This window comes from Garra rufa, chromosome 18 (genome assembly GCF_049309525.1).
Source record: "Garra rufa chromosome 18, GarRuf1.0, whole genome shotgun sequence".
Classification (NCBI taxonomy): domain Eukaryota; kingdom Metazoa; phylum Chordata; class Actinopteri; order Cypriniformes; family Cyprinidae; genus Garra; species Garra rufa.
Window position 1 is genome coordinate 20,323,642 of NC_133378.1, and position 25,046 is coordinate 20,348,687.

A 25,046-nucleotide genomic window follows, 5' to 3' on the forward strand; every position below is an offset into this window, starting at 1 on the left:
GGCTGGAAAGAAAAATGGCCTGCATGATTCCAATATTTTGGGAAAATACTCTGTGGACTGACGAGACAAAGGTTGAACATTTTGAAAGGTGTGTGTCCCATTAAATCTGTCGTAAAAGTTACAAAGCATTTCAGAAAAAGAACATCATACCAACAGTAAAATCTGGTGGTGGTAGTGAGATGGTCTGGGGCTGTTTTGCTGCTTTTGGACCTGGAAGACTTGCTGTGATAAATGGAACCATGAATTCTGCTGTCTACGAAAATCCTGAAGGACAATGTGTGAAGCTGAAGTAAACTTGGGTTCTGCAGCAGGACAATTATCCAAAACACACCAGCAAATCCACCTCTGAATGGCTTTAGAAAAACAAAATGAAGACTTTGGAGTGGCCTAGTCAAAGTCCTGACCTGAATCCTACCTTAAAAAGGCGGTTCATGCTCAAACTCTCCAATGTGGCTGAATTACAACAATTCTGCCAAGGTGAGTGGGCCAAAATTCCTTCACAGCGCTGTAACAGACTCACTGCAAGTTATCGCAAATGCTTGATTGCAGTTGTTGCTGCTAAGGGTGGCCCAACCAGTTATTAAGTTTAGGGGGCAAACACTTTTTCACACAGGGCCATGTGGGTTTGGATTTTATTTTCCCTTCATAATAAAAAACTTCATTCAAAAACTACATGTTGTGTTTACTTGTGTTTTCACTCTGAATTCACTCTAGTTTAAATTTCACATGTACACTAACAACTAAATACTACGATGAATTTAATGTGGAATTATGAAAGACTAAAATAGTAATTTTTAGTAAAATGTACTTCAGTAAGAAACATTGTGAGTCATTGAGGCACACTGAGTACATTGACCTCATGTGGCTCTATATGATCTCAGTGTTTCTAATTTCACAGAAAAACGTGTGATGCCTGGGCTTCAGTTAGTCAGATTGAGTCAACTTTGCATTTACTTCTACTTTGTGTCACGTTTCCTACACCCATCGTGACAGCGGTTGCTACAGATATACCCGTGCTACTTAAGACTGGTTTTGTGGTCCAGGATCTGAGGGAGAAATAAGCTCATAAGATAATAGAGAGCCTTCCTCACAACCAGACCAGCGTAATAAAAAGTTTTCACTGGGAAAGAAGTTAGCTTTCATTAATTTTCTTGCCACAGGCTTCTCTGCTGGTTTAGCTCAATGAGACTTACCATTAATTGTCTAATTAAGGTCATTTTATAGAAAAGGAGGAGTAGAAAAAAAAGTTAAGAGTAAAAGCACATAATTAATCCTTTTTAATTCTCATACTGTGTGTGTGCATGTGTGGTAGATTCACTCGCTTTACTACATATCTTTGAACGATGTACAGAACTACATAACATGAAATTTAGTCTGATTCCCAAAAGCAAGGCGGCATTGTTTTAGCATGTTGGTGCCTTTAATTCAGACCATGACACAAGTCTACATTTGGCTATGACATCTTTACACATCGTAACTTTGATTGTATTGTATTACAATTTGAGTTTATAGTGTTTATAAGTGATGGGTGTGGGTGCGTTCAGCATGTGGATCAAGACTATCTACTAAGACTTGTGCTGGGAGTAGATGGATTTGCAAAGCCTATGAAACTCTAGCAGTCAGAGGATTATTTGGAGAAACCGGATAAGGCATGCAAGGGTAATGATGATGAGCCTTAAGATTCTGACAAGGTCACGCCGTCTGCTGTCAAATTGAAGAAAATATAAGTAGAGAGAGGAAAATCGGTACTGATCATGCATGAGGTAATGCAAGGATAAATGGATAGCTCTTTTTAGAAACTTGATTGCTCTAGTCTATTCAAAAGAGCATATGACTCTGACAGCAAATTCAGTGACATCATGTGATGTAATTAAACAGTATTGAAAATAAAGGTTCTGAAAAGTGGCTTTTGCAGTTATTTCATAGAAGAATCATTTTAGATTCCCCCAAAAACCTGTTCGTATACAGTTCTTAAAGGGGGCCCATAATGCAAAATTCATTTTTATAAGGTGTTTGAACACTGATGTGTGTCCACAGTGTGTGTTAACAATAAGGCTATAATCCAGCAACTGTTTTTGTTATACTATAGACCAATTCAGAGTAAATGTCATAGTTCTGTCACTTGCAGTGGTTGCAGAAAAACACTGGGAACAATTGGAGGTAAACGGGTAATGATTACTCTACGGGTAGATTATGCCATGATTACTCTACTTTTAACCCTTGTGCGTAAAAAAAAAAAGAAGAAGAAGTTAACATAGGTGCAAAATGGACAAAAATGTCCATGTCCAAAAACTGTCATAAAAATATGATGTATTAATATTTTTTCCCACTTTCACTGATGTCAATTTTTTAACCAGCATCTGTTCTATCCATAGATACCAAACATTCAATAATTTTCAGAAATGTAAGCCTTTAAATGCAGGTTTGTTTACATAATGCCACAGGTTTGTTTTATGAAAAAATTAAAAATAGCTGTTAATTTCCAAATACTTAATGCTAAGCAGATTTTTTGTTGTTTGCTTATTAGCTTCTTGGGTGTGTTAGTGAAGAACAACAACATTAATTATGAGGTATTTATAATTTTTAAGTAGTGTTAGATTTAAAAAAAAAAAAAAAGAACACTTTCCCCTGGTTTCACAGACAGGGCTTAAGCCTAGTCCTAGACTAAAATGTAAGTCTGAGCTGTTTCAACTGAAATAAACTTGCACTGACTGATCTTAAAAATACATCAGTGCCTTTTTTTGTTTTAAGATGCACACCAGTAATGTTTTTTTTTCTAAGCAAGTTTATAAAAATTACTTAAATGTCTTAATTGATCTATGGGCTAATCCTGGCTTAGTCTAAGCCCTATCTGTGAAACCGGGCCTTAATGTTATAATATATAAATATTATATAACACTAGCTCCAGAGCTTCCTCTGCTGAGTAACGTCTCTTCATCTTGCAAGCACTGAAATGACCAAGCCCTTTAGCCCCCAAATATTTATAGGTTTTGCTGTGCGAAGAAGAACTTTGTATAAAATCTACCAGACAATCAGCATTTTCTTGTGGTGAAAACAAAAACAATGTGTTTAGGAGCTTCTGAACTTCTACATCAAATACAAGCTCACCTTTTATCTCTGTACAAAAACAATAACAAATTAAAAAGTGCAATCAAGGATTAAAATGTGTGTTTGGGTGAAAAAGCTCATTATCCTTCTTTGACCTTATTCATAGTTTTCACATGGCACCATTGACCCTGCCAAGGGTGAGACTCATAAACATGGAGTGGGATTTTTGATTGCCAGTACAATATAATTCTTTCAAACTAATTACACACATTAAATTTTCAGTAAAGACATGCAAACCACACTCTGACATCCCTACCAACATACCCACACAATTATTGATGCATTATTTTGTAGTATTTTTATATTATTATTAAAGCGAGTAGTTCTTTCATATGCCAAATAAAAAAAATAAAATAAAAAAAAATGGAACAATCTGGTAAAAAAAAGCTTGATGGCTGATTACTTAAATATGCTGAATGCGAGTGTCTCAAGAAATTTACTAAATATCTTATTGGAACATGATATTGGCTTAATATCTTTATAATTTTTGGCATTAAATAAAAAACTATAACATTGACTGGTTTTGTGGTCCGGGGTTCCTCCCTAGCAACATATTTTTTATCTTTTTTTTTTTTTGAGAGAGAGAGTGTAGCTGTGTAATAAACCCCTTCAGGGTGGTACATTGACCAACTGATTTTGATGCCTCACATGAATCTCATTGTCTTGTTGTGACTCACTGTTTCTTAATACGTGTCCATCTGATGCAGATCCAAGTCAGTATAGACAGGGATACTCAGCCAAATTGACTTCTAGATGGTGCAATTGACAGATAAGGTGAAGAAACACAGTCATGTGGCTGAGGGAACAAATCCAACCTTGTGTGTGGAACTGATTGTAGCCAACATCTGCTTCTGGAAACTGTTAATCCACTGCTTAAATAACCTTGCATTGCTTTCCTTATTTATTTACCTTTTATTTATTGGCAAGGAAATGTCATTGAGACCACTTGTCCATCCTTCAGCTAAATATGGGGCAATGGAGGGCACATAGAGGTGGCACTGGATTAGAAAGGGATGAAGAAAAAGGGTGGAGCTTTTTTAAAGGCTGAACAGGCATTGGCTAAGAAGTTGAGTCTCTGGAGTTTCTTGTCCAATCCTGGCCATTTTCTAGAATAGTGAGAATAATATGAGGTTTTATTAGGGGAGTCTGGAGACGTTTGTTTAGGAGAAAGGCTGCTGGATAGAAGACTGTTATTGTTTTCTGATAGGCTTTGATCTCAATAACAAGCTGTCAATATGGTAAGATTTCTGGAAAGGAGCAGATATGGCAACAATATGGATGCATATTCTTGAAAATATTTACAGGTTCACTTGGTCTAAACCTTTAACCCTATTTGTTCTTACGTAATCATATCAAGTTGATTTTATCATATTAAATGATATTTTACTTGAGTAAAATTAGTTTCTGTAGATGCTGCTCATAAGGTTCTATATATGTCAATATGACTAGTCGAATAGAAGACTCAAATTTCTTTGAAATTCTTTTGGCTTGTTGTGTTTGCAAATGTGCGCAGTTAATATTCACAGCAGTGAAGTCATCATCTATATTAGCGAAACTATCACTACTGTTAAGTATTTTGTGTTTAGAGCAGTGATTGACGAGAGACTTATCTGCTTTGCCTTTCATATTTGCTAGTGCTTGTGACCTCTGGATACATGTGGTAATACACATCTTCAAAGTAGGAAACTTGCAGGATTTGATTACAGTGCTGAGACTGTCATGGTCCTTTGACATTTGCAATGTCATTCTGTGATTCCTCCTGAGAATGTGCATGTGAACAACAGGATTCTGGCTCTGTGAGAGGACTGTATATTCATGTTGGTATTAAGTAGCATTTGTACACAAAACCAAGGCAAGAACAGACTGGTCAATAGGTACTTCCTTTAGTAAGGAAGAGATGCTTGTTGTTTCTGGTTAAATCTTTTGTTTCCTTCTCTAGCTACCAAATATGTTACAGATCTTTTGGCGGTGGAGAATGTGTGTGGTGTAGGAGGTATTGTAGTTCAGTTGTAGAGTATGTGAGAACATGTTGTTTAACAAATCCTTGACAGATCTCTTGTAATACATTTATGTTACCAGAATACATTTCATGCAGAAACTCATTAATACAATGTACACTAGCCACTACACTGTCACAATTTTTTTTCTTTTTTTGGCTGTAGAAATAGTCTGTTTTAATGATGTGATCATTCAATGCATTTATAACTCCTTTTCAATAATGGCTTCACTCGAAACCCACTAAATCTGAGTCACTTGAGGACATATGGGTGATAAATCTGGAGTTTGTTTGTGTTCCCTACAGTGCTTTGTGATGTGGAGCTATTAGTTATTATATTATTCCTTCAGCTCTAAATAGATGTTACTCAATTTATATTTTTTATTTGCTGCATATTCATGACCATATAGGCCTACTTGTCAATGTTTGCTATTAATAAGCTACGTTCTTAACCCCCTTTTGTAATTGTTAGAATGGCCAAGAATCATCTCCAAGTAAAACTGATTGGGCAGACCAAACCCTAAGTCATAGAGACTTGAAACTTGGGATGGTAGTACGCATACCATCTACAACGTCACCAAGGCTCACCCCAATCAGCCTGAGGGGGCGTTACAGAAATCAAAAGTATGAAATTGCCTATAACTTCTAAACCGTTCTTATGTTGTTGGAATCCTTGGCTCACGCCGCACAAAACACAAATTTTCAGGTATTTTGCATTTTTTGAAATACTTTTTTAAATCTTTGCATACTTTTGCAAAATAGTCCTAGGTTGGACGATTAGACCCAAACCACTGCAGAAAGATTCTCTGGAGAGTAAATATCAATAATTATCAAGAAAACTTAACAATTTTTTTTTTAAGATTTATTTTTGCCATTTTTGTGACAGGACAGATCAGAACTGACACGAAGCGAAGTGGGAGAGAGATAGGGGACAGGATCGGGAAAGGTTCTTGAGTTAGGATTCGAACACGGGACGCCCAGAGCGCAAAGGCATTGTATGTCAGCATGCTGCCCACAAGGCTATCGGCACTGGCAAAACAGCTATAACTTTTGAACGGAATGAAATATCTTCACCAAACTCACAATGTGTTTGAGAGGGAAAAACATAAAAACCTCCATAACTATGCAACCTTTTGTCCTATCGCCATGAAAAATAGGTGCACATAGTCTTGGTCCAAAGTTCTACATGTGTCCTAAAGGACATTTGCGTATTTAAAAAAAACATGGCTGCTATAGGCAGATGAACTTTGAAAATCTATTAGACGAGCTTAACGGAGGTCGATCAGAATAAAACTGAGACATTTGAAAAAAAAAAGGCCGTTGGGGGGGGGGGTTGTTTAAGCATTTTTCAAGGGCGTAAACAATTGTGTACTGTGCAGTTTTTCTTACATGCGCATTATATTCATACGATACACCTCCTTATTCAGAACAACTTTGCCTCTAGAACCACTACTGTCAATCAAACAGTTTGTTAAATGATTAAGAAATTGTAAAACAAAACCTACTTTTGCAAACTACTCCTAGGTTTTTCGCTCAATCTGGGAAAAAAAAATGATCACAATGTTGAAATTTACCCTTTGGGAAGCTTTAACAGGGTTGTGCAAAAAAATGAGCCTGTTCAAATATTCCCAAAAGCCTATAAAGCCTGAAGAAAAACTCAAAACTTCACAAAACCTGATGAGCGCATGCGATAGGTGATTCTAAACAAGCATGTAAGTTTTAGGGAGATTGGACAACAGCTGGCACTATAACCATTATAAACATTTAAAAATATAATATTGTTATGGTAAATGACCTGGACTTGTCAAAAAAAGCTCTTTTTTTTGTCATTGATTTAGACTGCTACTGTCAGGATCATGTCTGTGTCTTGTCCTGTTCTGTCATGTTTTCCAAGTGTTTTTCCCCTCTTGTTTCTAGTTCTTTTGGTTTAGTCTGTTCTCCCCCTTTTGGTTAGTCCTTTTGGTTCCTTCCATGCCCATATTTGTATTTCCCCCTCGTCATCCTGTTATCTCGTTTGTGACCACGCCCCCGTTTCAGTGTATTTAAGAGTCTGTGTGTGCACTCCCCATTTGTCCGTCAATGATTCTGTTACCTCTGTTTGCTTGTGTTAATGTGCTCATCTTTTACTCCCGGTTTTTGTTTGTTTGTATTAGTTACAGTGTTTTATTTCAATAAACTTTATTCGTTCACCTACTCCGGTTCTCCTCATCCATCTCCACTCCTCAACCCCGCCTGGATCGTGACAGCTACAGGCTTAACAGATAATATGTAAAGTATTTTTTCATATGTGCTTTAATTCTTTGAACCCCAGTAATACAAGTAGCTTGTAGCTATATTCATTTTGCAGTTCTAAAGAGATCATAAATTAAAAAAAATATATTACTTTGATTATTAAGTGTCTTTACCACCTTTAGGTTACCTAGAAAGTAGGCTATTTTAATATTCATTCTATACATAAAAACACCAGAATCTCATTTCATTATATAAAATATCAAGCCAATCGCTTAATTTTGTTCATTAAAGCACTAGAATCATTTGTTTGCAAAATCCATCTGATTTGATATTTTGGTTTGAATGCATTGATAATCTTACACTTTTACACCAGTGCTGTTTGATAATTAATACTTATTATTAGGGCTGCACCATATTGGGAAAAAATTACATTGCGATATATTTTTTTCCTGCGATATATATTGCGATGTGTACAAATTCATTTATGTTCATCAGGTGTTTTGAACTGCTTAAAAATCAAATAATAATTCAAAAATAATTGGGATAATTTTGTAAGCATTTTCAAAGAATAAAAAAATGTAAAAGTATAATCAAAACCCTGAAATAAAATACTTTTTAAAGCTTATTTTGGGTTGTTTCCTAAACAGTTTGACTCACCTTATTCACTGCATTTGTTGTACAGCTCTGGGATGGCAGTTTGAGAAAAATAAGTGCGTGACGGCATAACATAAGGCTTGTCAAGCGAGCGGATCATGTTTGTAAAACTCTGCTTGGTGACCGTGTTTATTGGTACCATGGCTGTATCCGAAATCGCCCCCTATACCCTTATTCACTATTCCCTACATTAGTCCACTCATTCAGTCCACTTGAAGGAGTGAATGAAAACGAGTGAGTGAATTTGGACACTGAATGCACCGGAAGGACTGGCGCTTTTGCATGCTTGCTATTTAACACTCATTTAAAACGGACAGTTCCAGTAGTAAGATTAAAGGATTTATCTTGAACAATGTCACGGAAATTACGTATAAACCCTAGTTAAACAAACTGAATAATCAATTTACAACTAATTTGTATCTGTGTTGTACGCTGTATTACGCCCGTTTTTTTTAAATGTTTTAAAATGAATGGATGGATGATTCAGCGGCGGGCGCCATCTTTTGGCGAGACACGGGAATTTAATCGGCGCGACTCTCACAGTGCATTATGGGTTATTTCTAGCCGTTAAGTGTACATCGATTGTACACTCGTTTTTGCGGTGCATTGTGGGATTGAATGAGTGCACTCGGAAACGTCCACTATGGTTTCGAACACCACTAAAAATGGCTGTCCCCTCAAATAGTGCACTATTTGAGGGTATAGGGGGCGATTTCGGATACAGCCCATGTCTTTCGCAAGGTGAAATAGCATCAGTGACATCTTTCTGTCGCTTAGAGCCCTTCTCGTAAGGCTGGCGAACTGGCAAACGCATCCGCATGCTTTGGACGGCAAATGATCTGGTTTTGCATTCGTCATACAGTGCTTTGTGGTGCCGACTTAAATGGTCAAACAAATTCCTTCGTAGTGTTTTCGCGAGTTGTAGCAACAACTGCCAGGCACTCCCGACAAAGCACCTGTTTTTGGTCAGCATCATCGTTTTTGTATCCAGAATATTTCCATATGACCGACGTTGCGTTTCTTTTTGCGACCAAATCTTCCATTTTGGCGCTTTTCTCCAGTCCCGCGCTCATTTCGTCATGCGCACCAAAGAGTATGTGCACACGCAGAGACAATGTGTGCTTTGTAGTTTTTAAAGAACCCTTAAATATGAGTTAATTACTTTATATTAGACAAATATAGATCCGTGAATAGAAAGTTTAGAAATATTGAAAGTAAATTTTTGTATCAGACACACATTATTTTATTTTTATTTTGCCCAGCATCGTGACTGCCGCAATGTGACTGTCGCGCATGCGTACATCGCGATGACGATGCTGAAACGATGTATCGTGCAGCCCTACTTATTATAACACTTATTATTACCAAATACTATTTAAGGGCACTGAAGTTTCTACATATTTTTATTTTATAAAGTTGAACTCAGAAAGAACTGTTTAAAAGGAAACACTTTTCATAATGTTGTTCCTGCCTGCTGTTTGTCATGAATATTTTTCGAAATATATATTTTTTTGCATTATAAAAGACTAGGAACTCCCTGTGAAGGATGTCTACTGCCAAATAATGAACAGTTGTTTCACAATTTCAGTCTGATTTCTGAATGTGCCCTAAGTCTCTTAGCATATCACAATCTCTTTTTCTCATTAGCCCACTGATGCCCAGCAAGATGCCCGCTCTTTCCTGAGTGAAGAAATGATTGCTGGTGAGTGTGTGAACTTTAACAGTCTGCTCATTATACTGCTTGTCTAACAGTAGTGAAGTGTTCGTGTTAAAAAATCTCATTACGCAGCTTTTCACATCCAGTTTTGAATTCTTTTTTTCTTTTTCTTTTTTGGTAATCCCAAATCAAAGAGTTCAAGGCTGCCTTCGACATGTTCGACACTGATGGTGGCGGTGATATCAGCACCAAGGAGTTGGGTACCGTCATGAGGATGCTGGGTCAGAATCCAACCAGAGAGGAGCTGGATGCCATCATTGAAGAAGTAGATGAAGATGGTAAGTTGGGTCACAACCAAAAAATGGAATACATTAAATATGGGTTCACTTACAAAGTGTTTAAAAAAATAGTTCACCTAATAATTAAAATTCTGTCATCATTTACTCACCCTCATGTCATTTCAAACTTAATGATTTTTATTTTTTTTCTGAACCCAAAAGAAGCCATTTTTAATGTAGATATCCAAACAGTTGCTGGTTATAGCTACTGACATCCATAACATTTTTTTTCATACTATGAAAGGCGAACGTATGGAAGCCCACTGAATAAAAAAAAAGGTTTTTGTGACCTTTTATCTTACAATCTTGTTTTACAATGTTTTTCTTAGAATTGCATGGTACAAACTCACAACTCTGACTTTTTTTCCTCAAAATTGAGATAAACTTGCAATTCTAAAAAAAAGTCAGAATTCTGAGTTTACATGTCACAATTTTGACTTTACAACTCAATTGTGAGTTTATATATCAATTCTGAGAAAAAGGTCCGAATTGTGAGTTTTTTTAGAATCTTTTAAAATCTTTTTTTTCTCACAAACGCAATTCTGACTTTATAACTCACAATTGAGAGTTTATATCTCACAATTCAGATTTTCCCTCCGAATTGTGTGATATTAACTCGCAATTGTGAGTTATAAAGTCAGAATTGCTTGATATAAACTCAGTCGTGAGAAAAAAATTCTGAAAATTCTGAGCATTTGTGAGAAAAAAATATTTTTTTTATCACACAATTCTGAGAAAAAAAGCTCATATCTGACAATTCTGTATATATATATATAATTCTGTATAACTCAAAATTCTGAAAAAAGTCACAGTTGTGAAATATATACTTGTAAATCTGAGAAAAAAAGTCCCAGTTGTGAGTTTGTCTTGCAATTGACTTTAACTTGCAAAAAAGTCTTAATTTCTCAGAATAGCAGGTTTATATCTCACAATTTTGACTTTATTACTTTATATCTCAATTTTGAGAAAAAAATTAAAAATAGTAATTTTGTATCACGCAATTATGAGAAAAAATTCATAGAATTGCACATTTATATCTCACAATTTTGACTTTATAACTTAGTTGTGAGATATAAAAATTTAACATTTGTGAGTTTGTATCATGCATTTCTGAGAAAAAAGTCAGAATTGTGAGATGCAAGCTCGCAATTGCGAAACAAAAGTCTTCTATAAAATGCTTCTCTGAACTGTTTGGTTACCAAAATTCCTAAAAATACTTCTGAAACTAAATGCCTTGGTACTTCATGAGTACCTTCTGGGTTTTGTAGATTACATCTCACACTGGGTTGAGTTTTTCCCCATGCACAATGCCAAAGCACAAACCATAGAAAAGATTCTTAGGACAGAAATCCTCACCTGGTGGGGTCTATCAGACTTCATCTTATCTGACCGTGGCAGCCAATTGGTTTATTCCATATTCAAAGAGCTGTGTATTTCATCTCCAAACAAATATGACGTGGAGAGTTAACCGATCCCTGTAGTATTTTGTTTCTGAAAACTTTTTCATTCTGTCCCATCACATCTCAGTTTTGCATCCACAGGCAGTGGCACTATTGACTTTGAGGAGTTCTTGGTCATGATGGTGCAGCAGCTAAAAGAAGACCAAGCTGGCAAGAGTGAGGAGGAACTCTCTGAATGCTTCCGTGTCTTTGACAAGTATGTCATGCAATGTAAACAAAAAACACTCATGTAATCATCAGCAATCAGATTAATAGAGGAACAAACACATCCTGGCATTACAAGACAATTAGTCACTTAGCTCAACAACAAAATCAACAACAGTTTTGTAATTAAAAATACATATTTTCCTATCAGAAACCAAGATGGTTTCATTGACCGTGAGGAGTTTGGGGATATCATGCGTGCAACTGGTGAGCCATTATCAGAAGAGGAGGTAAATGAACTCATGGCAGATGCCGACACAAACAAAGATGGGAAGCTTGATTTTGATGGTAAGGCTAATTTTATTTATTCTGTTTTCTGTCCTGCCCTCATGTGGAACAAAAAGCTTCCAACAGTATACAGTGCATTCAGAAAGTATTCAGACCCCTTTCACTTTTTTCAATTTTATAAATGTCTGTACATTTCTTAAAAACAAAGAACTGAAATATCACATTCACGTAAGTATTCAGACCCTTTCTCAGTACTTAGTTGAAGTACCTTTGGCAGCAATTACAGCCCTTGCTCTGCAGGTTTCCTTCAAATATGATTCTTAAAATTCAGGTTCATTAGACCAGATAATCGTGTTTCTCTGAGTCTGAGGGTCCTTTGGGTGCTGTTTTGCAAATTCCATGTGTTTTTTTTCATGTGTCTTCACTGAGGAGAGGATTGAGTGTTGCAGTAATAAACCTCCTTTTGTAGGTTTCTCCCATCTGCATATATGATCATGGAGTTCAACTAGAGTGATCATCAGGTTCTTGGTCACCAGACTAGACAAGACCCTTCTCCATCAATTTCTCAGTTTGGTTTTCATTCTGATATGCATTATAAGCTGTGAGGCCTTTTATAGAGAGATGTGTCCAAACCATAACCAATCAATTTAATTTACCACAGGTTGACTCCAATCAAGGTGTAGAAACATCTCAGCAATGATCAAGAGAAATGGGGGGCATCTGAGCTAAATTTTAAGTGTTGTTGCAAAGGGTCTAGATTGTAGTGTGTAGATTAATTAGAAAAAAAAAAAAAAAGAATTTAAACAATTGTAGTATAAGTCTGCAACTTAACAAAATGGTAAAAAGTGAAGGGGGAATACTTTCTGAATGCACTGTTTATATATAGAATCATTTTGTGTTCCCCAAAGAACCTTTCTGTGAACAGTTTTTTAAAAGAACTTATTTTTTCTTAGTTTGAAGAACCTTATTCCACTGTAAAAACACACATTTTGTGAAATGGAAAGTTTGTGTGAATGTCAAAGTTTCTTCATGGAACCATCAATGCCAATAAAGAACTTTTTTTTTTTTAACAGTATAATAAGGCATGTACAGTTATAAAAAAAACATGCTTATCGATACAATATACTCTCATGACTTGAATAAGCTCTAATGAAACACTAGCATATTAAATATAATTTAAAGAGGTCATATGGGTTTTCGAAAAAATATATATTTTTTGCAGTTTGTAATGTAGCTATCCTTTAAAGTAAACAGTCTGCATGTTTGTTAATCAAAATAGTGCATGATAAAGAAAGATATTGTCTCTCGAAAGAAAGAGTCGACTCTGAACCACGAGTTTTAATATTTTCGAATCTTTGGCCTATTAGCTATATGGCCTATTTGGCCTATTACTCACACCCTTGTCAACCAAGATGTTCATGTCTTTCTTTCTTCAGAAAACATTTCAGGATTTTTCTCCATATAGTGGACTTCTATGGTGCCCGTAGGGCTGGGCGATTCTTTCGATTAATTCGAATTTACGTTTTAAGACGATTTAATTTTTGTATTAAATCGAGGTATCGCGATTTTTTTTAATATATATATAATATGTATGTATGTATGTATTCAGAACGGAAAACAACGCGTTCTGGTAAAATAACGCGAGTCACTAAGGGGACATGATTAGCTGCTTGCTAGCAAGTTAGCCTGTTACATTACAGTACATACAATTTCACTTACCACATAAACAGAGTAGAGAGATGATTGAAGACAATGGCGAATTATTTGCATATCAGGGCTCTAGAGTTGGACTATAACACTATTGCCTGATTTTGCTCTATTTCGTTGTCAGAAGTAATCTGAAACAAGTCACAGCTGAGCCGCTGCGCATCTCCATTCAAACACAGCGGTGTTTCGTTTATGAATGAACATGCGTTTTTAAACGAATCTAGTGAAATGATTCAATTTCCCATTCAAAAGAGTCACTTGCTTTATTCTTGAATGAACCATCCGTTCAAACGAATCAAATGTATGAAATGATTCAGTAATTAAATCAGTGTCTTACCACCACCTGCTGGCAGATCGTTTCAGTTTTTTTAAATCATTTAATATTTCTGTGTTCAAAATTGTATATTTTTGTATACGATATAAGTGCAAGAGAAAAGCATGGCAATATATATATTCCTCCCATCTTATATTTATTTGTCTTACAAACATTTACTGTGTCTGGTATGATAAGAATGGGGCCTGGTGGAAAGCGATCACTGATGCAGTTGCAAAGTATATTGCAAAATATATGGTGCCCATATATATTGTGGAAAAGCTGGGGTTTCTTTACATGCTAAAAGAAGTAGGGGGAAAAAAAATCAATTTTAATCGTAAATCGGATTTTTTGTGAAAAAATCGGGGATTTTATTTTTAGGCCATATCGCCCAGCCCTAGGTGCCCGTGAGTTTAAACTTCCAAAATGCAGTTTAAATGTGGCTTCAAACGATCCCAAATGCAGTTGTAAACAATTCCAGCCGAGGAAGAATGGTCTTATCTAGCAAACCGAGCATTTGAGGTTAAAAAGTATGTAAATTATAATAATAATAAAAAAACAATCATTTCGCTAGATAAGATTCTTCCTCGGCTGGGATCGTTTACAACCACATTTGGGATAGTTTGAAGCCGCATTTAAACTATATTTTTGAAGTTCACACTCGGGGCACAATAGAAGTTCACTATTATGTTTTTTCCTCAAAAAACATAATTTCTTTACGACCGAAGAAAGAAAGACATGAACATCTGGAAGTAAACTTCTTCTTTAAATAACAAAATATCTGTCTGTAAATTCTGTCTGATTTGATATTCTGTTATTTAATGCAGTGATGTGTGTGTATGTGTGTATCTACAACGTAAAGGTTTGGCCATGGAACCATCTGTCAATTAAGAACTTTTATTTTTAATAGTTATAGCAGGTATAATTACACACAGATACAATTACACACATACTCATGGGGACTCTTTTTCCTGACATCCAGCTGTCAGTGAGTTCTTTTGAATCCCAAGATGTGAGGAAAGACAAGCATTTTCTTATAGAAACATATAATCACAGTATTTGACTGCAAAGTATGTTCAGAGTGGAAATGGTGTGATCAATTCCAGGAAAAAAAAGGACTTCTATGTAATCTCATTCCTTTTTCTATTTTCTTTCCAGAGTTTCTCAAAATGATGGAGAACGTCCAGTAAGAAAAAATTACATTCCATCCACTCCAACCCATAATGACAGCAGTCAAGACTCTCAAGAACAACAGTGCTATGACTGTTAAAGGAAAAGAGAAAATTGAGAAAACGCAACATCACCCTTGGTCAAATCACTAACAATTTGAGCCGGAATTTACTTTAAAGGACACAGAATATTATAGATCAGTGCCATCTTGTTGGAAATGTTCCTTTGGGATCGCAGTGTGATGGGGTCTATAAATAACTCTTCAAACCTTTTAAGAGGAAACCACTTACACCTCCCCCCTCAGCTGTCCCCTACTACACCTGCTTATTCCCAAGACATTTAGCAACTTTCCTTCAACCCCCTTCCCCTCTCCCTCACCCTTCACAGTGATTCAAAATAGCCCTGTTACAGTACTAGCTTTGGAAACATAATTAAGGTTGGCATGGCGATAAGGAATCTATTTAGCTCACATGTTAGCGGTGTCTGCAAATCTATTAAAAAGGCACATCTTGGCCAATCTGCTTGGTTATTGGGCATATTTTTCTGTTATTGAACTGTGTGAGCTCTAACATATTTTAAAAACTAAATGTAATTTCAGGCATAAAAAAGGTTCTTACGAGGCCAAATATCACATTTCTAGAAGCTGATGACACTCATGTGACACCCACTTTGCCCATAATGTCACTACACCCAATCAGAAAAAACAAGATCATCCCACCATGTTGGTTTCCAGCACCCCATGTCCAAAATGCACAACACTTTGGCCGTCCAGTAGATCCGTAATGTTGCAGATTGTATCTATCTTTTCGCCTGTTGGTCTCTTCCGATATTTTTCACACTTACCCTGCCTACAGTCTTCACATGGCCAAAAAAGGTCATGGAAAAGATCAATTTCGAATCCTAAAGTCAACCTTTAGTGCCAGGAGCATACAAGTTATACATATACAAGTTCTGTGGTGCAAAAGGTCAGATTTCCTCATTTTCTTCTAATGGTAGAAAACCATGTGTTCCTTTTGGACACCTCGTTGTCTTCGGGTCATACTGATGGAGGTGTTATCTCATGCCAGTGTTGGTGTGAAAGCAAATCTCCAGAGCTGCATTGATATGCAAACTGCAAAACTGGACCTTTCTGCTCTCCTTTTAAATCTCTCCATTTCTTCCTGAAAGTATATAGTCCATAACCCCCTCCTCCGAATTCCCCCACATCCTTCTCCAATCCTCGTCCGTACGATTCCTCGCTCAGGAAACACATGCCATACATGGAAACTCGTGTTTAGGCTCTTTGGGGTTTGGGGTACCTTCGTCGCCATTTGTGTTGTTGGGTTTTGGGTGGGGTGGAGTGGAGATCTAAACCGTTTGCTATTCAGGGCACGATGAAGATTTGCAACACAGCACCTTCCCAAGAGGTTTAGGGTTTCTTGACTGGACTAAAGGGGGGTTGTGCAGAACACTATCAGCTCTCACCATTTTAAAAATGAATTTCCATCTGTACGCTACTTATTTTAAATTTATATGAGCTGTTTTAGCTCATCAGTATGTTACTTCTCACATTTAGAGAAATTAGCATCTCAGGACAAAATTCTGCCAGGATTTCATGTCTAAACAACAGTGTGGTCAACATTAAAATAAAATTTCCAGAATGAAATTGTAATAGATAGACTAAATAATTGTTATTGTGTCTTTGAACAGGTCTTCCAATTAATGCAGGCTTTCTGGCAATACTCACAAGAGAACAAGGCAGTTGCCATTTTCCTGTATTCTCGCAGACTGTTCTTAAAGTGTACTCATTTCACATTTCTATTGGCTTATGGGAGCCGTCGAACCCTAAAAGTTCAGGATTCTAAATCTGGAGGCCTGTGGGCGGGTCTTGGGTGGCCTGTTTAAAGTGTGTCAGAACTGTCACTTGACGTCTAGTCTTTCTGTTGGGGTGTGAGCACGTTGACCACTGCTTGTCTCGTGGATATAAGTGAGGAGGCTAATCCACAACCATGGTAAGAGTTTAAATCATTCATAAGTGGTCAGTTTTGCTAATGAACGCATGCAAACATAAAATGTGGCAATGGGGCCTAGTCAAAAAGTAATCAGAATTACAATTCTGTCATTATTAGTAATAGAATATATGTGACTCTGGACCACAAAGTCAGTCGTAAGTAGCAAGGGTGTATTTGTAGCAATTGCCAACAATACAGTGTATGGGTCAAAATTATTAATTTTTCTTTTATGCCAAAAATCATTAGAGTATTACGTAAAGATCATGTTTCATGTTACAAGATATTATATAGTAGATGTACATTTCCTACTCTAAATGTATCGAAACTTCATTTGGACAATTTTCTCAATATTTGATTTTTTTTGCACCCTCAAATTCCAGATATTAAAATTGTTGTATCTAGACCAAATATTGTCCTATCCTAACAAACCATACATCAACTGAAACCGTATTTATTCCGCTTTCAGATTATATATAAATCTCAATTTCAAAAAATGTACCCTTATGACTGGTTTTGTGGTCCGGGTCACATATGAGGTTAGAGTGCTGTTAACAGCTTTGAATGCATTTAATAAAGCTTTATAATAAAATAAATAAATAAAAATCTGCTTGAGGGAGCCTTAGAAATCATTCTAGTATATTTTGCTCATTTCTACCAGAACATTGCTCTACCTTGGACTCATCTTTGCGTGGGCAATAATGTCTGATATAATCTTTATTAGGTGTTATTTTTAGGTGACTTTTTTATAGATTCAAAGTTAATTGACTGCTAGTGTTACAAGTCAAAGATGTCTCACTGAACACTTTTAAAATCTGAACAAAAATATCATTACATTACACTCAATATTATATAATAAATGCATCATTGACCATTTTTCTATGCTGTAATAATGTTTTAACATCAATAAAAAATAGCTTGAAGGAGTTTAATTATTCCAAGATCTCAAATAGTCTAATAGTAAAGTATAATAGTAGGCTACTAATGAGTGTTTATAAAAAAGGCGGTGGTCAGAAATCAGTAAGATCAGTAAGACATCCTGCTATTTGATATGAATCTAGTCAGCGGGTTAGGTAAGTGGGTTAACTAAAAGCTGAGGCGACACATTCCAAGGATCCTATTTCGGAATTACCATGTACAGTCACTGACTGCGAGGATACCATGTTGAGCCTTAAAATAGTCACAAATTGTCTTGAGGAGAGTTCTGGGCACCATCTGTTGTTTGCAAAGGCCTACCACCCTGTCTTAATGTATACAGTGCATTAATAGGAAAAAACCAAAACAAGTGACTCTTTAAAGAAAAAACTTTTGTGACCCCGGACCACAAAACCAGTCACAAGTAGCACAAGTATATTTGTAGCAATAGCCAACAATACATTGTATGGGTCAAAATTAGGCCTATGGATTTATGCCAAAAATCATTAAGATATTAAGATCATAGATATTTAGTAAATTTATTACTGTAAATATATAAAAACTTGATTTTTGATTGGTAATATGCATTGCTAAGAACTTAATTTGGACAACTTTACAGGCGATTTTCTCGTATTTAGGTTTTCATTGTTGTATCTCGGCCAAACATAACAAACCATACATCAATGGGAAGCTTATTTATTCAACTTTCAGACGATGTATATATCTCAATTTCAAAAAAAAATTGACCTTTATGACTGGTGTTGTGTTCCTAAGACACATTTATCAGATAAATGCATTGCACTGTTTATAGGCCTATATCTGAAACTAACCTTTCATAATGTAATCGTTTCACAGACTGACGCGCAACAAGAGGCCCGCTCATACCTGAGCGAGGAGATGCTTGCCGGTGAGTATCCAAACTGATAAACGGATATATATTACCAATATCCATGTCGTTATGTTCCAGTAAACTTAATGCGTCTATTTCAGAGTTCAAGGCTGCCTTCGACATGTTCGACACCGACGGTGGCGGTGATATCAGCACCAAGGAGTTGGGTACCGTCATGAGGATGCTAGGTCAGAATCCAACCAGAGAGGAGTTGGAAGAAATCATCGAGGAGGTCGATGAAGACGGTAAACAAAAAGACACAGCTTCTAAAAAGTGGATACAAAGAACTATATAACGCTGTAACCAGAAAAATACTGCTTTCTTGCGTTTTGAAACGCAAGTGTGGGCTGCATTCTCTGCGTTGCCGCAAGGGGCGCTACAATGGAATGGCCGTAAATGTCAGTTTTTCTTTTAGGATTAATACTGTCAAGGTGGAGAAACAGTTTAAAACGTATCTTGCTAAGAAAATAAGCTAAAGAACTTACCTTGAATAGTAAAACCCTGTTTAAAGTCAAAAAACCATTGATGAAACTCTAGAAGCAGGCACGTCAAGTATGTTCAATGTCTGTTTGTGTTTGTATACTTGTGTAGTATATACATTTTCACATGATAATGGTAATATTTGTCTGAAAAAGCATAAAATACAAAAATGTAGATTGTACTAGCACATATACTTGAAACTCTAGGCAGCGGATCCATCGACTTTGAGGAGTTCTTGGTCATGATGGTGAGACTCCTTAAGGAGGACCAGGCTGGCAAGTCCGAGGAAGAGTTGGCCGAATGCTTCCGCGTGCTTGACAAGTACGTCATTGGATATCTTCTTGTTGTGCACCTGTTTTTGAATGTTACCCAGACTCACTGCATATGCATCACTGAATCTGCAGGAACGGTGATGGCTACATCGACAGAGATGAGTTTGCTGAGATCATCCGCAGCACTGGTGAATCCATCTCAGAGGAGGAAATCGATGAGCTGCTTAAAGATGGTGACAAAAACAACGATGGCATGCTGGACTTTGATGGTATGCTGGTTTATAAATTACATTTCCTTTTGTTTATGTGCGTGTTTGTGAATTCAGATCAGGTAGTGAAACAACACAACGTCTCTTTTTCCTCAGAATTCCTCAAGATGATGGAGAACGTGCAGTAAAACAGAGACTCAAGGACATTCCTCTCCCCTCTCACCCCTGCCAACGGAAACCTTTACCTCTCAGTGCCACTCAAATTCACTTTCCCCCTTTTGTCCTCTTTCTGCCTCCATCTCACCTCTTCAGCAGACAGACAGATAAACACCTGTGTGGGGTTTGCCAAGGATGGGCTCCCTCATGCAAGAACCAAGGAGCCAAGCTGTGGTGTGGTTCAGAGGTTTGCTAGAAGCACATGCCACGGTAGACCCCACGTTTGTGGGTGTTTAGTCTAGATTTAATCTAGATCAGCAGCTTGTTACCGCTGCATAGACCAATGCCAAAGCCACAGCCACTTCACTGTATTTAAGAACGAAAGCTTGAAAACAGAATAAACAATAAAACACACGTTGTTTAGTTGGTCTGACATTTTGATTTGTATGGCTTTGTTTTGAGGAGTTTATCAATTAAACATTGTTTTTTTCTCACGAGTCTCAGACCCCAGTCAGTTGACAATTTCTGTATATACTAAAGATTAGTACTGTTTATGTAGCAGCAAAACCCTAACCACAAACTCTTAGAAATATCTCAGTGATGTTTCGTTTATGCCAATATGCCGTTTAGTTTTATTAGACATGCTGTAGGAGTAGCTCTACGTCTCTATTGCACATTTAGATTTTCAACATGACGTTCTTTGTGTGCTGCAAGTGTGTAAATCAGTAAATTGTGTCTTGTTTATCTGGTCAATGGCTGATGAGTATTATTTGCCAAGTAAAGGTTTGCACACTAATAATGCTAATATAACCAATGATTGAAAGCAAGTGAATTACACTCCTCCTTTTTTGTGAGAATGACATATCACCACCAGATATTAAAATAACACTTAATGGGTGTAATAATAATAATCTGGCCTATTATTAACATGATTTACAAATGCATGTCTAAACTGTAAATAGAATGCTTAATGTCACTGAAAATTTTATAGTCAGGTTTGAACATAAGTAAATAAATAAATACACTACCAGTCAAAAGTTTTTGAACAGATATTTAATGATTTTTCACTTCTGCTCACAACGCCGGCATTTATTTGATCCAAAGTAAAGCAAAAACAGTAACATTTTGAAATATTTGTACTATTTAAAATAACTTTTTTTTAAATATTTTAAAATGTAATTTATTCCTGTGATTAAAGCTAAATGTTTAGCATCATTACTCCAGTCACATGATCCATCAGAAATCATTCTAATATGCTGATTTGCTGTTCAAGAAACATTTTTTTATTATTGTTAGCCGAGTAAATTTTTTCAGGATTCTTTGATGAATAGAAAGATCTAAAGATCAGCATTTATCTGAAATAAATAAGCCTTTGTAATATTATACACTATAACGTTTACCAGCTTGGATGTTTTTGTTTTTTTTAGACTTTTTTTTTTTTTAGCAAGGATGATCTAAATTGCTCAAAATGTATGATTAAGACATTTATAATAGTAAAAAAGACTTCTAGTTCAGATAAATGCTGATCTTCTGAACTTTCTATTCATCAAAAAAAAAAAAAAACTGAAAAAAATCTCAGCTGTTTTCAACATAATTATAATGTTTTTTAAGCAGCAGATCAGAATAGTAGAATGATTTCTGATGGATCAGGTGACAGACTGGAGTAACTCAGCTAAAAGTTCAGCTTTGAAATCACAGGAATAATTACATTTTTAAATATATTTAAATAGAAAATAGTTATTTTAAATAGTAAAAATATTTTATATGTATGTTGTTGTACTTTGGAATGAATAAATACAGGCTTGGTGAGCAGAGACGACGTCTTTAAAAACATTTAAAATACTTTTAAAGCAAAAACCTCAATATCTCCCCAAACTCCATGCATTATTTTTAACATTATTGACAAAATGTAAATGTGTCAGCTATTTTAAATGTTTTTTTTCTGCTATAACAAGCACTGTTTACCAAAGCAATTCATTTTACACAGTAGTTCCCCCAGAAATGTTGTCATAATTCACTCATGGGTCAAGTCATTCCAAACCTACATGAGTTTCTTTCTTATGTTTATCATAAAAGAATACATTTTGAAAAATGCTGGTAATCAAACAGTTGATGGTCATCACTGACTTCCATAGTATTTTTCCTCCAAAATATGTTTTTGTGTTGAACATAAGAAAGAAACCCACACAGGTTTGGACTGACATAAGAGTGAGGAAATGACAAAAATTTCATTTTTGGGTGAACCATTCCTTTAACCCTTTAATTTGCAACAACATTTTTGATAAAAGAGTTAACACTTTTTCCTTAAATTATATTAACATTAATAAAAATTTAAATTACCTGATACGAAACATTAAAAGTGATAATGAACCAAATATATTTTTTTAAATCTGTCACTCATACAGGTTTGAAACCACTTGAGGGTGAGTAAATAATTGGTCAACTATCTCTTTAAGAGATAAATAATATCATGGTTATATCCACCTTTTTCTTTAACACAGAAGTAAACCTATGGGTGGGACTTCCGGTTCATAATCCGCTATAGGAAAGTGTGCTCATAATTAGGAAAATACATTAAAATAATATGGTGAGACACACCAATTTGCAATATCGAGCAGCAAAACGAGCCGTTTTGTATAGCTAAAATTAGCTGGACGTGGACAGACTCTTACGTGAAGAAAAAGGTGGATAGGCTATATTTTAAACTCTAATTAAGGATATTATACTACGGCTGTTGTACGTGTTATCTAAGAAACAGACATGTTTCTTAAGAACTTTATGATGCACAAATTCAACATACTCCTTGCATTAAACGTTTAACAAACGTCTTTATTGTACAACAAATGTAAAATAAACACACACAGCGTAAATAAACTGAACTGTCAAGCAACTGAATAAACACAAAGCTGTAAGAAAAGTGGACTAGGGTTCACAACAGGTAAAACTTCATTAGAAGCATGAACAACAGGGCAATCGATGGCCGATTTCAAGACCCATAATTTGCCTCGTCGAAGGCTTTGCGAGCCTTCTTCAGCTCCTCGTTCATAGTGAGCAGGTCCTTGACCCTCGCAAACTTTCTAGGGTCCTTGCGGATGAGAAACACAATGTCCTCCACCTGTACGCGGCCCTGACGCCCTATTGACATCGCCTTGTGCGTCATCTCCGTGATGAACTCGATCACCAGATCCTCCAGTATATCCACTGATTCGGTGTAGGGATTTTGGTCGTCTCCGAAGCCATACATCATGCACCGAAGCTCCTTGGAAAAAAGACGCTTCCTTTTACCTTGGCCAGAGTCTGCCCCGTTACCTCCGTCGTCTAAATCCTCATCAAAACCGGGATCATCCTCTTCCTCAGCCATTCTTGAAACAAAACACAGCGCGCTGGTTAGAAACAGACACTCATAACACTATGTTCTATATTCAGAAACAGTGTTTATGTATAACTAACATGTGAAAACCGGACGAGGACAAAACCAAAACACCAGAGGCAGCAAAGGCAAAGACTTCTTCTTCTTCTTTTGATTTTATTGGCGGTTGACAACCAGATTTAAAGGTGTATTACCGCCACCTACCAGACTGGAGTGTGGAACAGTAGATGACAATACAAAAAAAAATAAAAAAATAAAATAAAATAAATAAATTAAAAAAAAAAAAAAAAAAAAAAAAATTATAATCTATCCATCAGACCTGTGTTTTTCAGATAATTCATGAGATATTTGACAACATCCTGGGAACTTCCTTTTAATAGATTCTGAATATTAATATTTTCACTGTTATTCTCTAGCATTTTAAACATTTCTCTTCTTTCTTCCTCATATTGTCTGCACTCTAATAGTACATGTGTTACTGATTCCATTACTTTACAGTTTTCACATAAACCTGTTGGATGCTTGCCTATCATGTGCAGTGTCTGATTTAGTCCATTATGCCCTAATCTAAGACGGGTGAGCAGAATCTCTTCCTTTCGGTTTCTGCCCCTTATTCTGCCTTCACCAACTTTTTCCTGGATATTATATAAATGTCGACCCACATCATTAAAATCCCAGTATTGTTGCCATTTTCCCATAATTCTGGATTTAATAATACTCTTTCCTTCAGCTTTACTTAAAGGGACATTTAAATCCACAGTTTGTCTTCTTAATGATAATTTAGCCAGCTTATCAACGGCTTCATTTCCCTCAATTCCTACATGTGCAGGGACCCAAACAAATCCAACATTCAAGCCCTTCTCATGCAAATTAAAAATGACTTGATGAATTTCATTAATAATATCGAGTCTGCATGATTTAAGAGTTTTAATACTTAAAAGAGCTGACCAGCTGTCTGTTGCAATTACGGCACCATTCACATTATTTTCCTGAATCCAGTTTAGAGCTGTTAAAACTCCCACAAGTTCTACTGTATACACTGATAAGTTATCTGTAGTTCTTCTAATTATAGCTAATTCATATTGAGGAATATATATTGCCATTCCTGTGCGTCCTGTCTCTGGATCTTTAGATCCATCTGTAAAAATCATTAGTTTTCCCATAAACTGCTCTTTAATATAATTTTGTGCTAAAACACCTTTTGGTATCTGTAGGCAATTATCCCTTATTTGATTTTGAATGTTTAAGTCTATGATTGGCATCCTGAATAACCAAGGGGGGGTATCTGAAAAACAAACTGTTGAGCAGTATTGCTGGTTACACAGTCCCTCATTCTCTGCTTTTATATCTCCTATCCATCCAAAGCTTCTAACATTATACTTACTGTGCTCCCAACACTCCTGTAAAATATTTTTGGTAGGGTGAGAACTATTATGGCCTTTCAGATTTAACCAATATGTTAACATAAGTTTATGTCTCCTTATGCACAGAGGCATCTCTCCGGTTTCTACTTGTAATGCCACTATTGGTGACGTCTTAAAAGCTCCACTGCATGTTCTTAGCGCTTGCGCCTGCTCCACATCCAACTTCTTAAGGTGGCTATCTGCAGCCGACATATAGGCTACACACCCATAGTCAAACGAGGCCCTCATAATAGCCTGATAAATATTTATCATTGATGTTCTAGTTGCTCCCCAGTC

General features: G+C 36.2%; 3 protein-coding genes across 3 annotated transcripts; 2 read left to right on the plus strand and 1 right to left on the minus strand.

Annotated features, from left to right (window-relative positions):
- Positions 1 to 4,241: 4,241 nt before the first annotated feature.
- On the plus strand, positions 4,242 to 15,596 carry LOC141290430 (troponin C, skeletal muscle). Its single transcript, XM_073822548.1, has 6 exons — positions 4,242 to 4,346; positions 9,638 to 9,692; positions 9,842 to 9,985; positions 11,527 to 11,641; positions 11,801 to 11,937; positions 15,056 to 15,596. The coding sequence occupies exons 1-6, from the start codon at positions 4,344 to 4,346 to the stop codon at positions 15,085 to 15,087; spliced, it is 486 nt and encodes a 161-aa protein (XP_073678649.1). The 5' UTR covers positions 4,242 to 4,343; the 3' UTR covers positions 15,088 to 15,596.
- A 1,354-nt stretch (positions 15,597 to 16,950) lies between these two features.
- On the plus strand, positions 16,951 to 20,390 carry LOC141290431 (troponin C, skeletal muscle-like). The gene is made up of 6 exons (XM_073822549.1): positions 16,951 to 17,058; positions 18,826 to 18,877; positions 18,961 to 19,104; positions 19,546 to 19,660; positions 19,744 to 19,880; positions 19,977 to 20,390. The coding sequence occupies exons 1-6, from the start codon at positions 17,056 to 17,058 to the stop codon at positions 20,006 to 20,008; spliced, it is 483 nt and encodes a 160-aa protein (XP_073678650.1). The 5' UTR covers positions 16,951 to 17,055; the 3' UTR covers positions 20,009 to 20,390.
- A 2,394-nt stretch (positions 20,391 to 22,784) lies between these two features.
- Positions 22,785 to 23,476, minus strand: taf13 (TATA-box binding protein associated factor 13). The gene is made up of 2 exons (XM_073823781.1): positions 23,427 to 23,476; positions 22,785 to 23,338 (listed from the first exon to the last, which is right to left on the minus strand). Exon 2 carries the CDS (start codon positions 23,335 to 23,337, stop codon positions 22,963 to 22,965), a length of 375 nt encoding a protein of 124 aa, XP_073679882.1. The 5' UTR covers position 23,338; positions 23,427 to 23,476; the 3' UTR covers positions 22,785 to 22,962.
- Between the last annotated feature and the right edge of the window lie 1,570 nt (positions 23,477 to 25,046).

Excerpts from the sequence above, each read along its gene's own strand:
- LOC141290430 (XM_073822548.1), top strand. Across the intron at positions 9,986-11,526 it reads TGAAGAAGTAGATGAAGATG|GCAGTGGCACTATTGACTTT; the intron begins GTAAGTTGGGTC and ends TTGCATCCACAG. Across the intron at positions 11,938-15,055 it reads TGGGAAGCTTGATTTTGATG|AGTTTCTCAAAATGATGGAG; the intron begins GTAAGGCTAATT and ends TTTTCTTTCCAG.
- LOC141290431 (XM_073822549.1), top strand. Across the intron at positions 18,878-18,960 it reads GAGCGAGGAGATGCTTGCCG|AGTTCAAGGCTGCCTTCGAC; the intron begins GTGAGTATCCAA and ends CGTCTATTTCAG. Across the intron at positions 19,881-19,976 it reads TGGCATGCTGGACTTTGATG|AATTCCTCAAGATGATGGAG; the intron begins GTATGCTGGTTT and ends CTTTTTCCTCAG.
- taf13 (XM_073823781.1), bottom strand. The coding sequence starts at position 23,337 with ATGGCTGAGGAAGAGGATGATCCCGGTTTTGATGAGGATTTAGACGAC.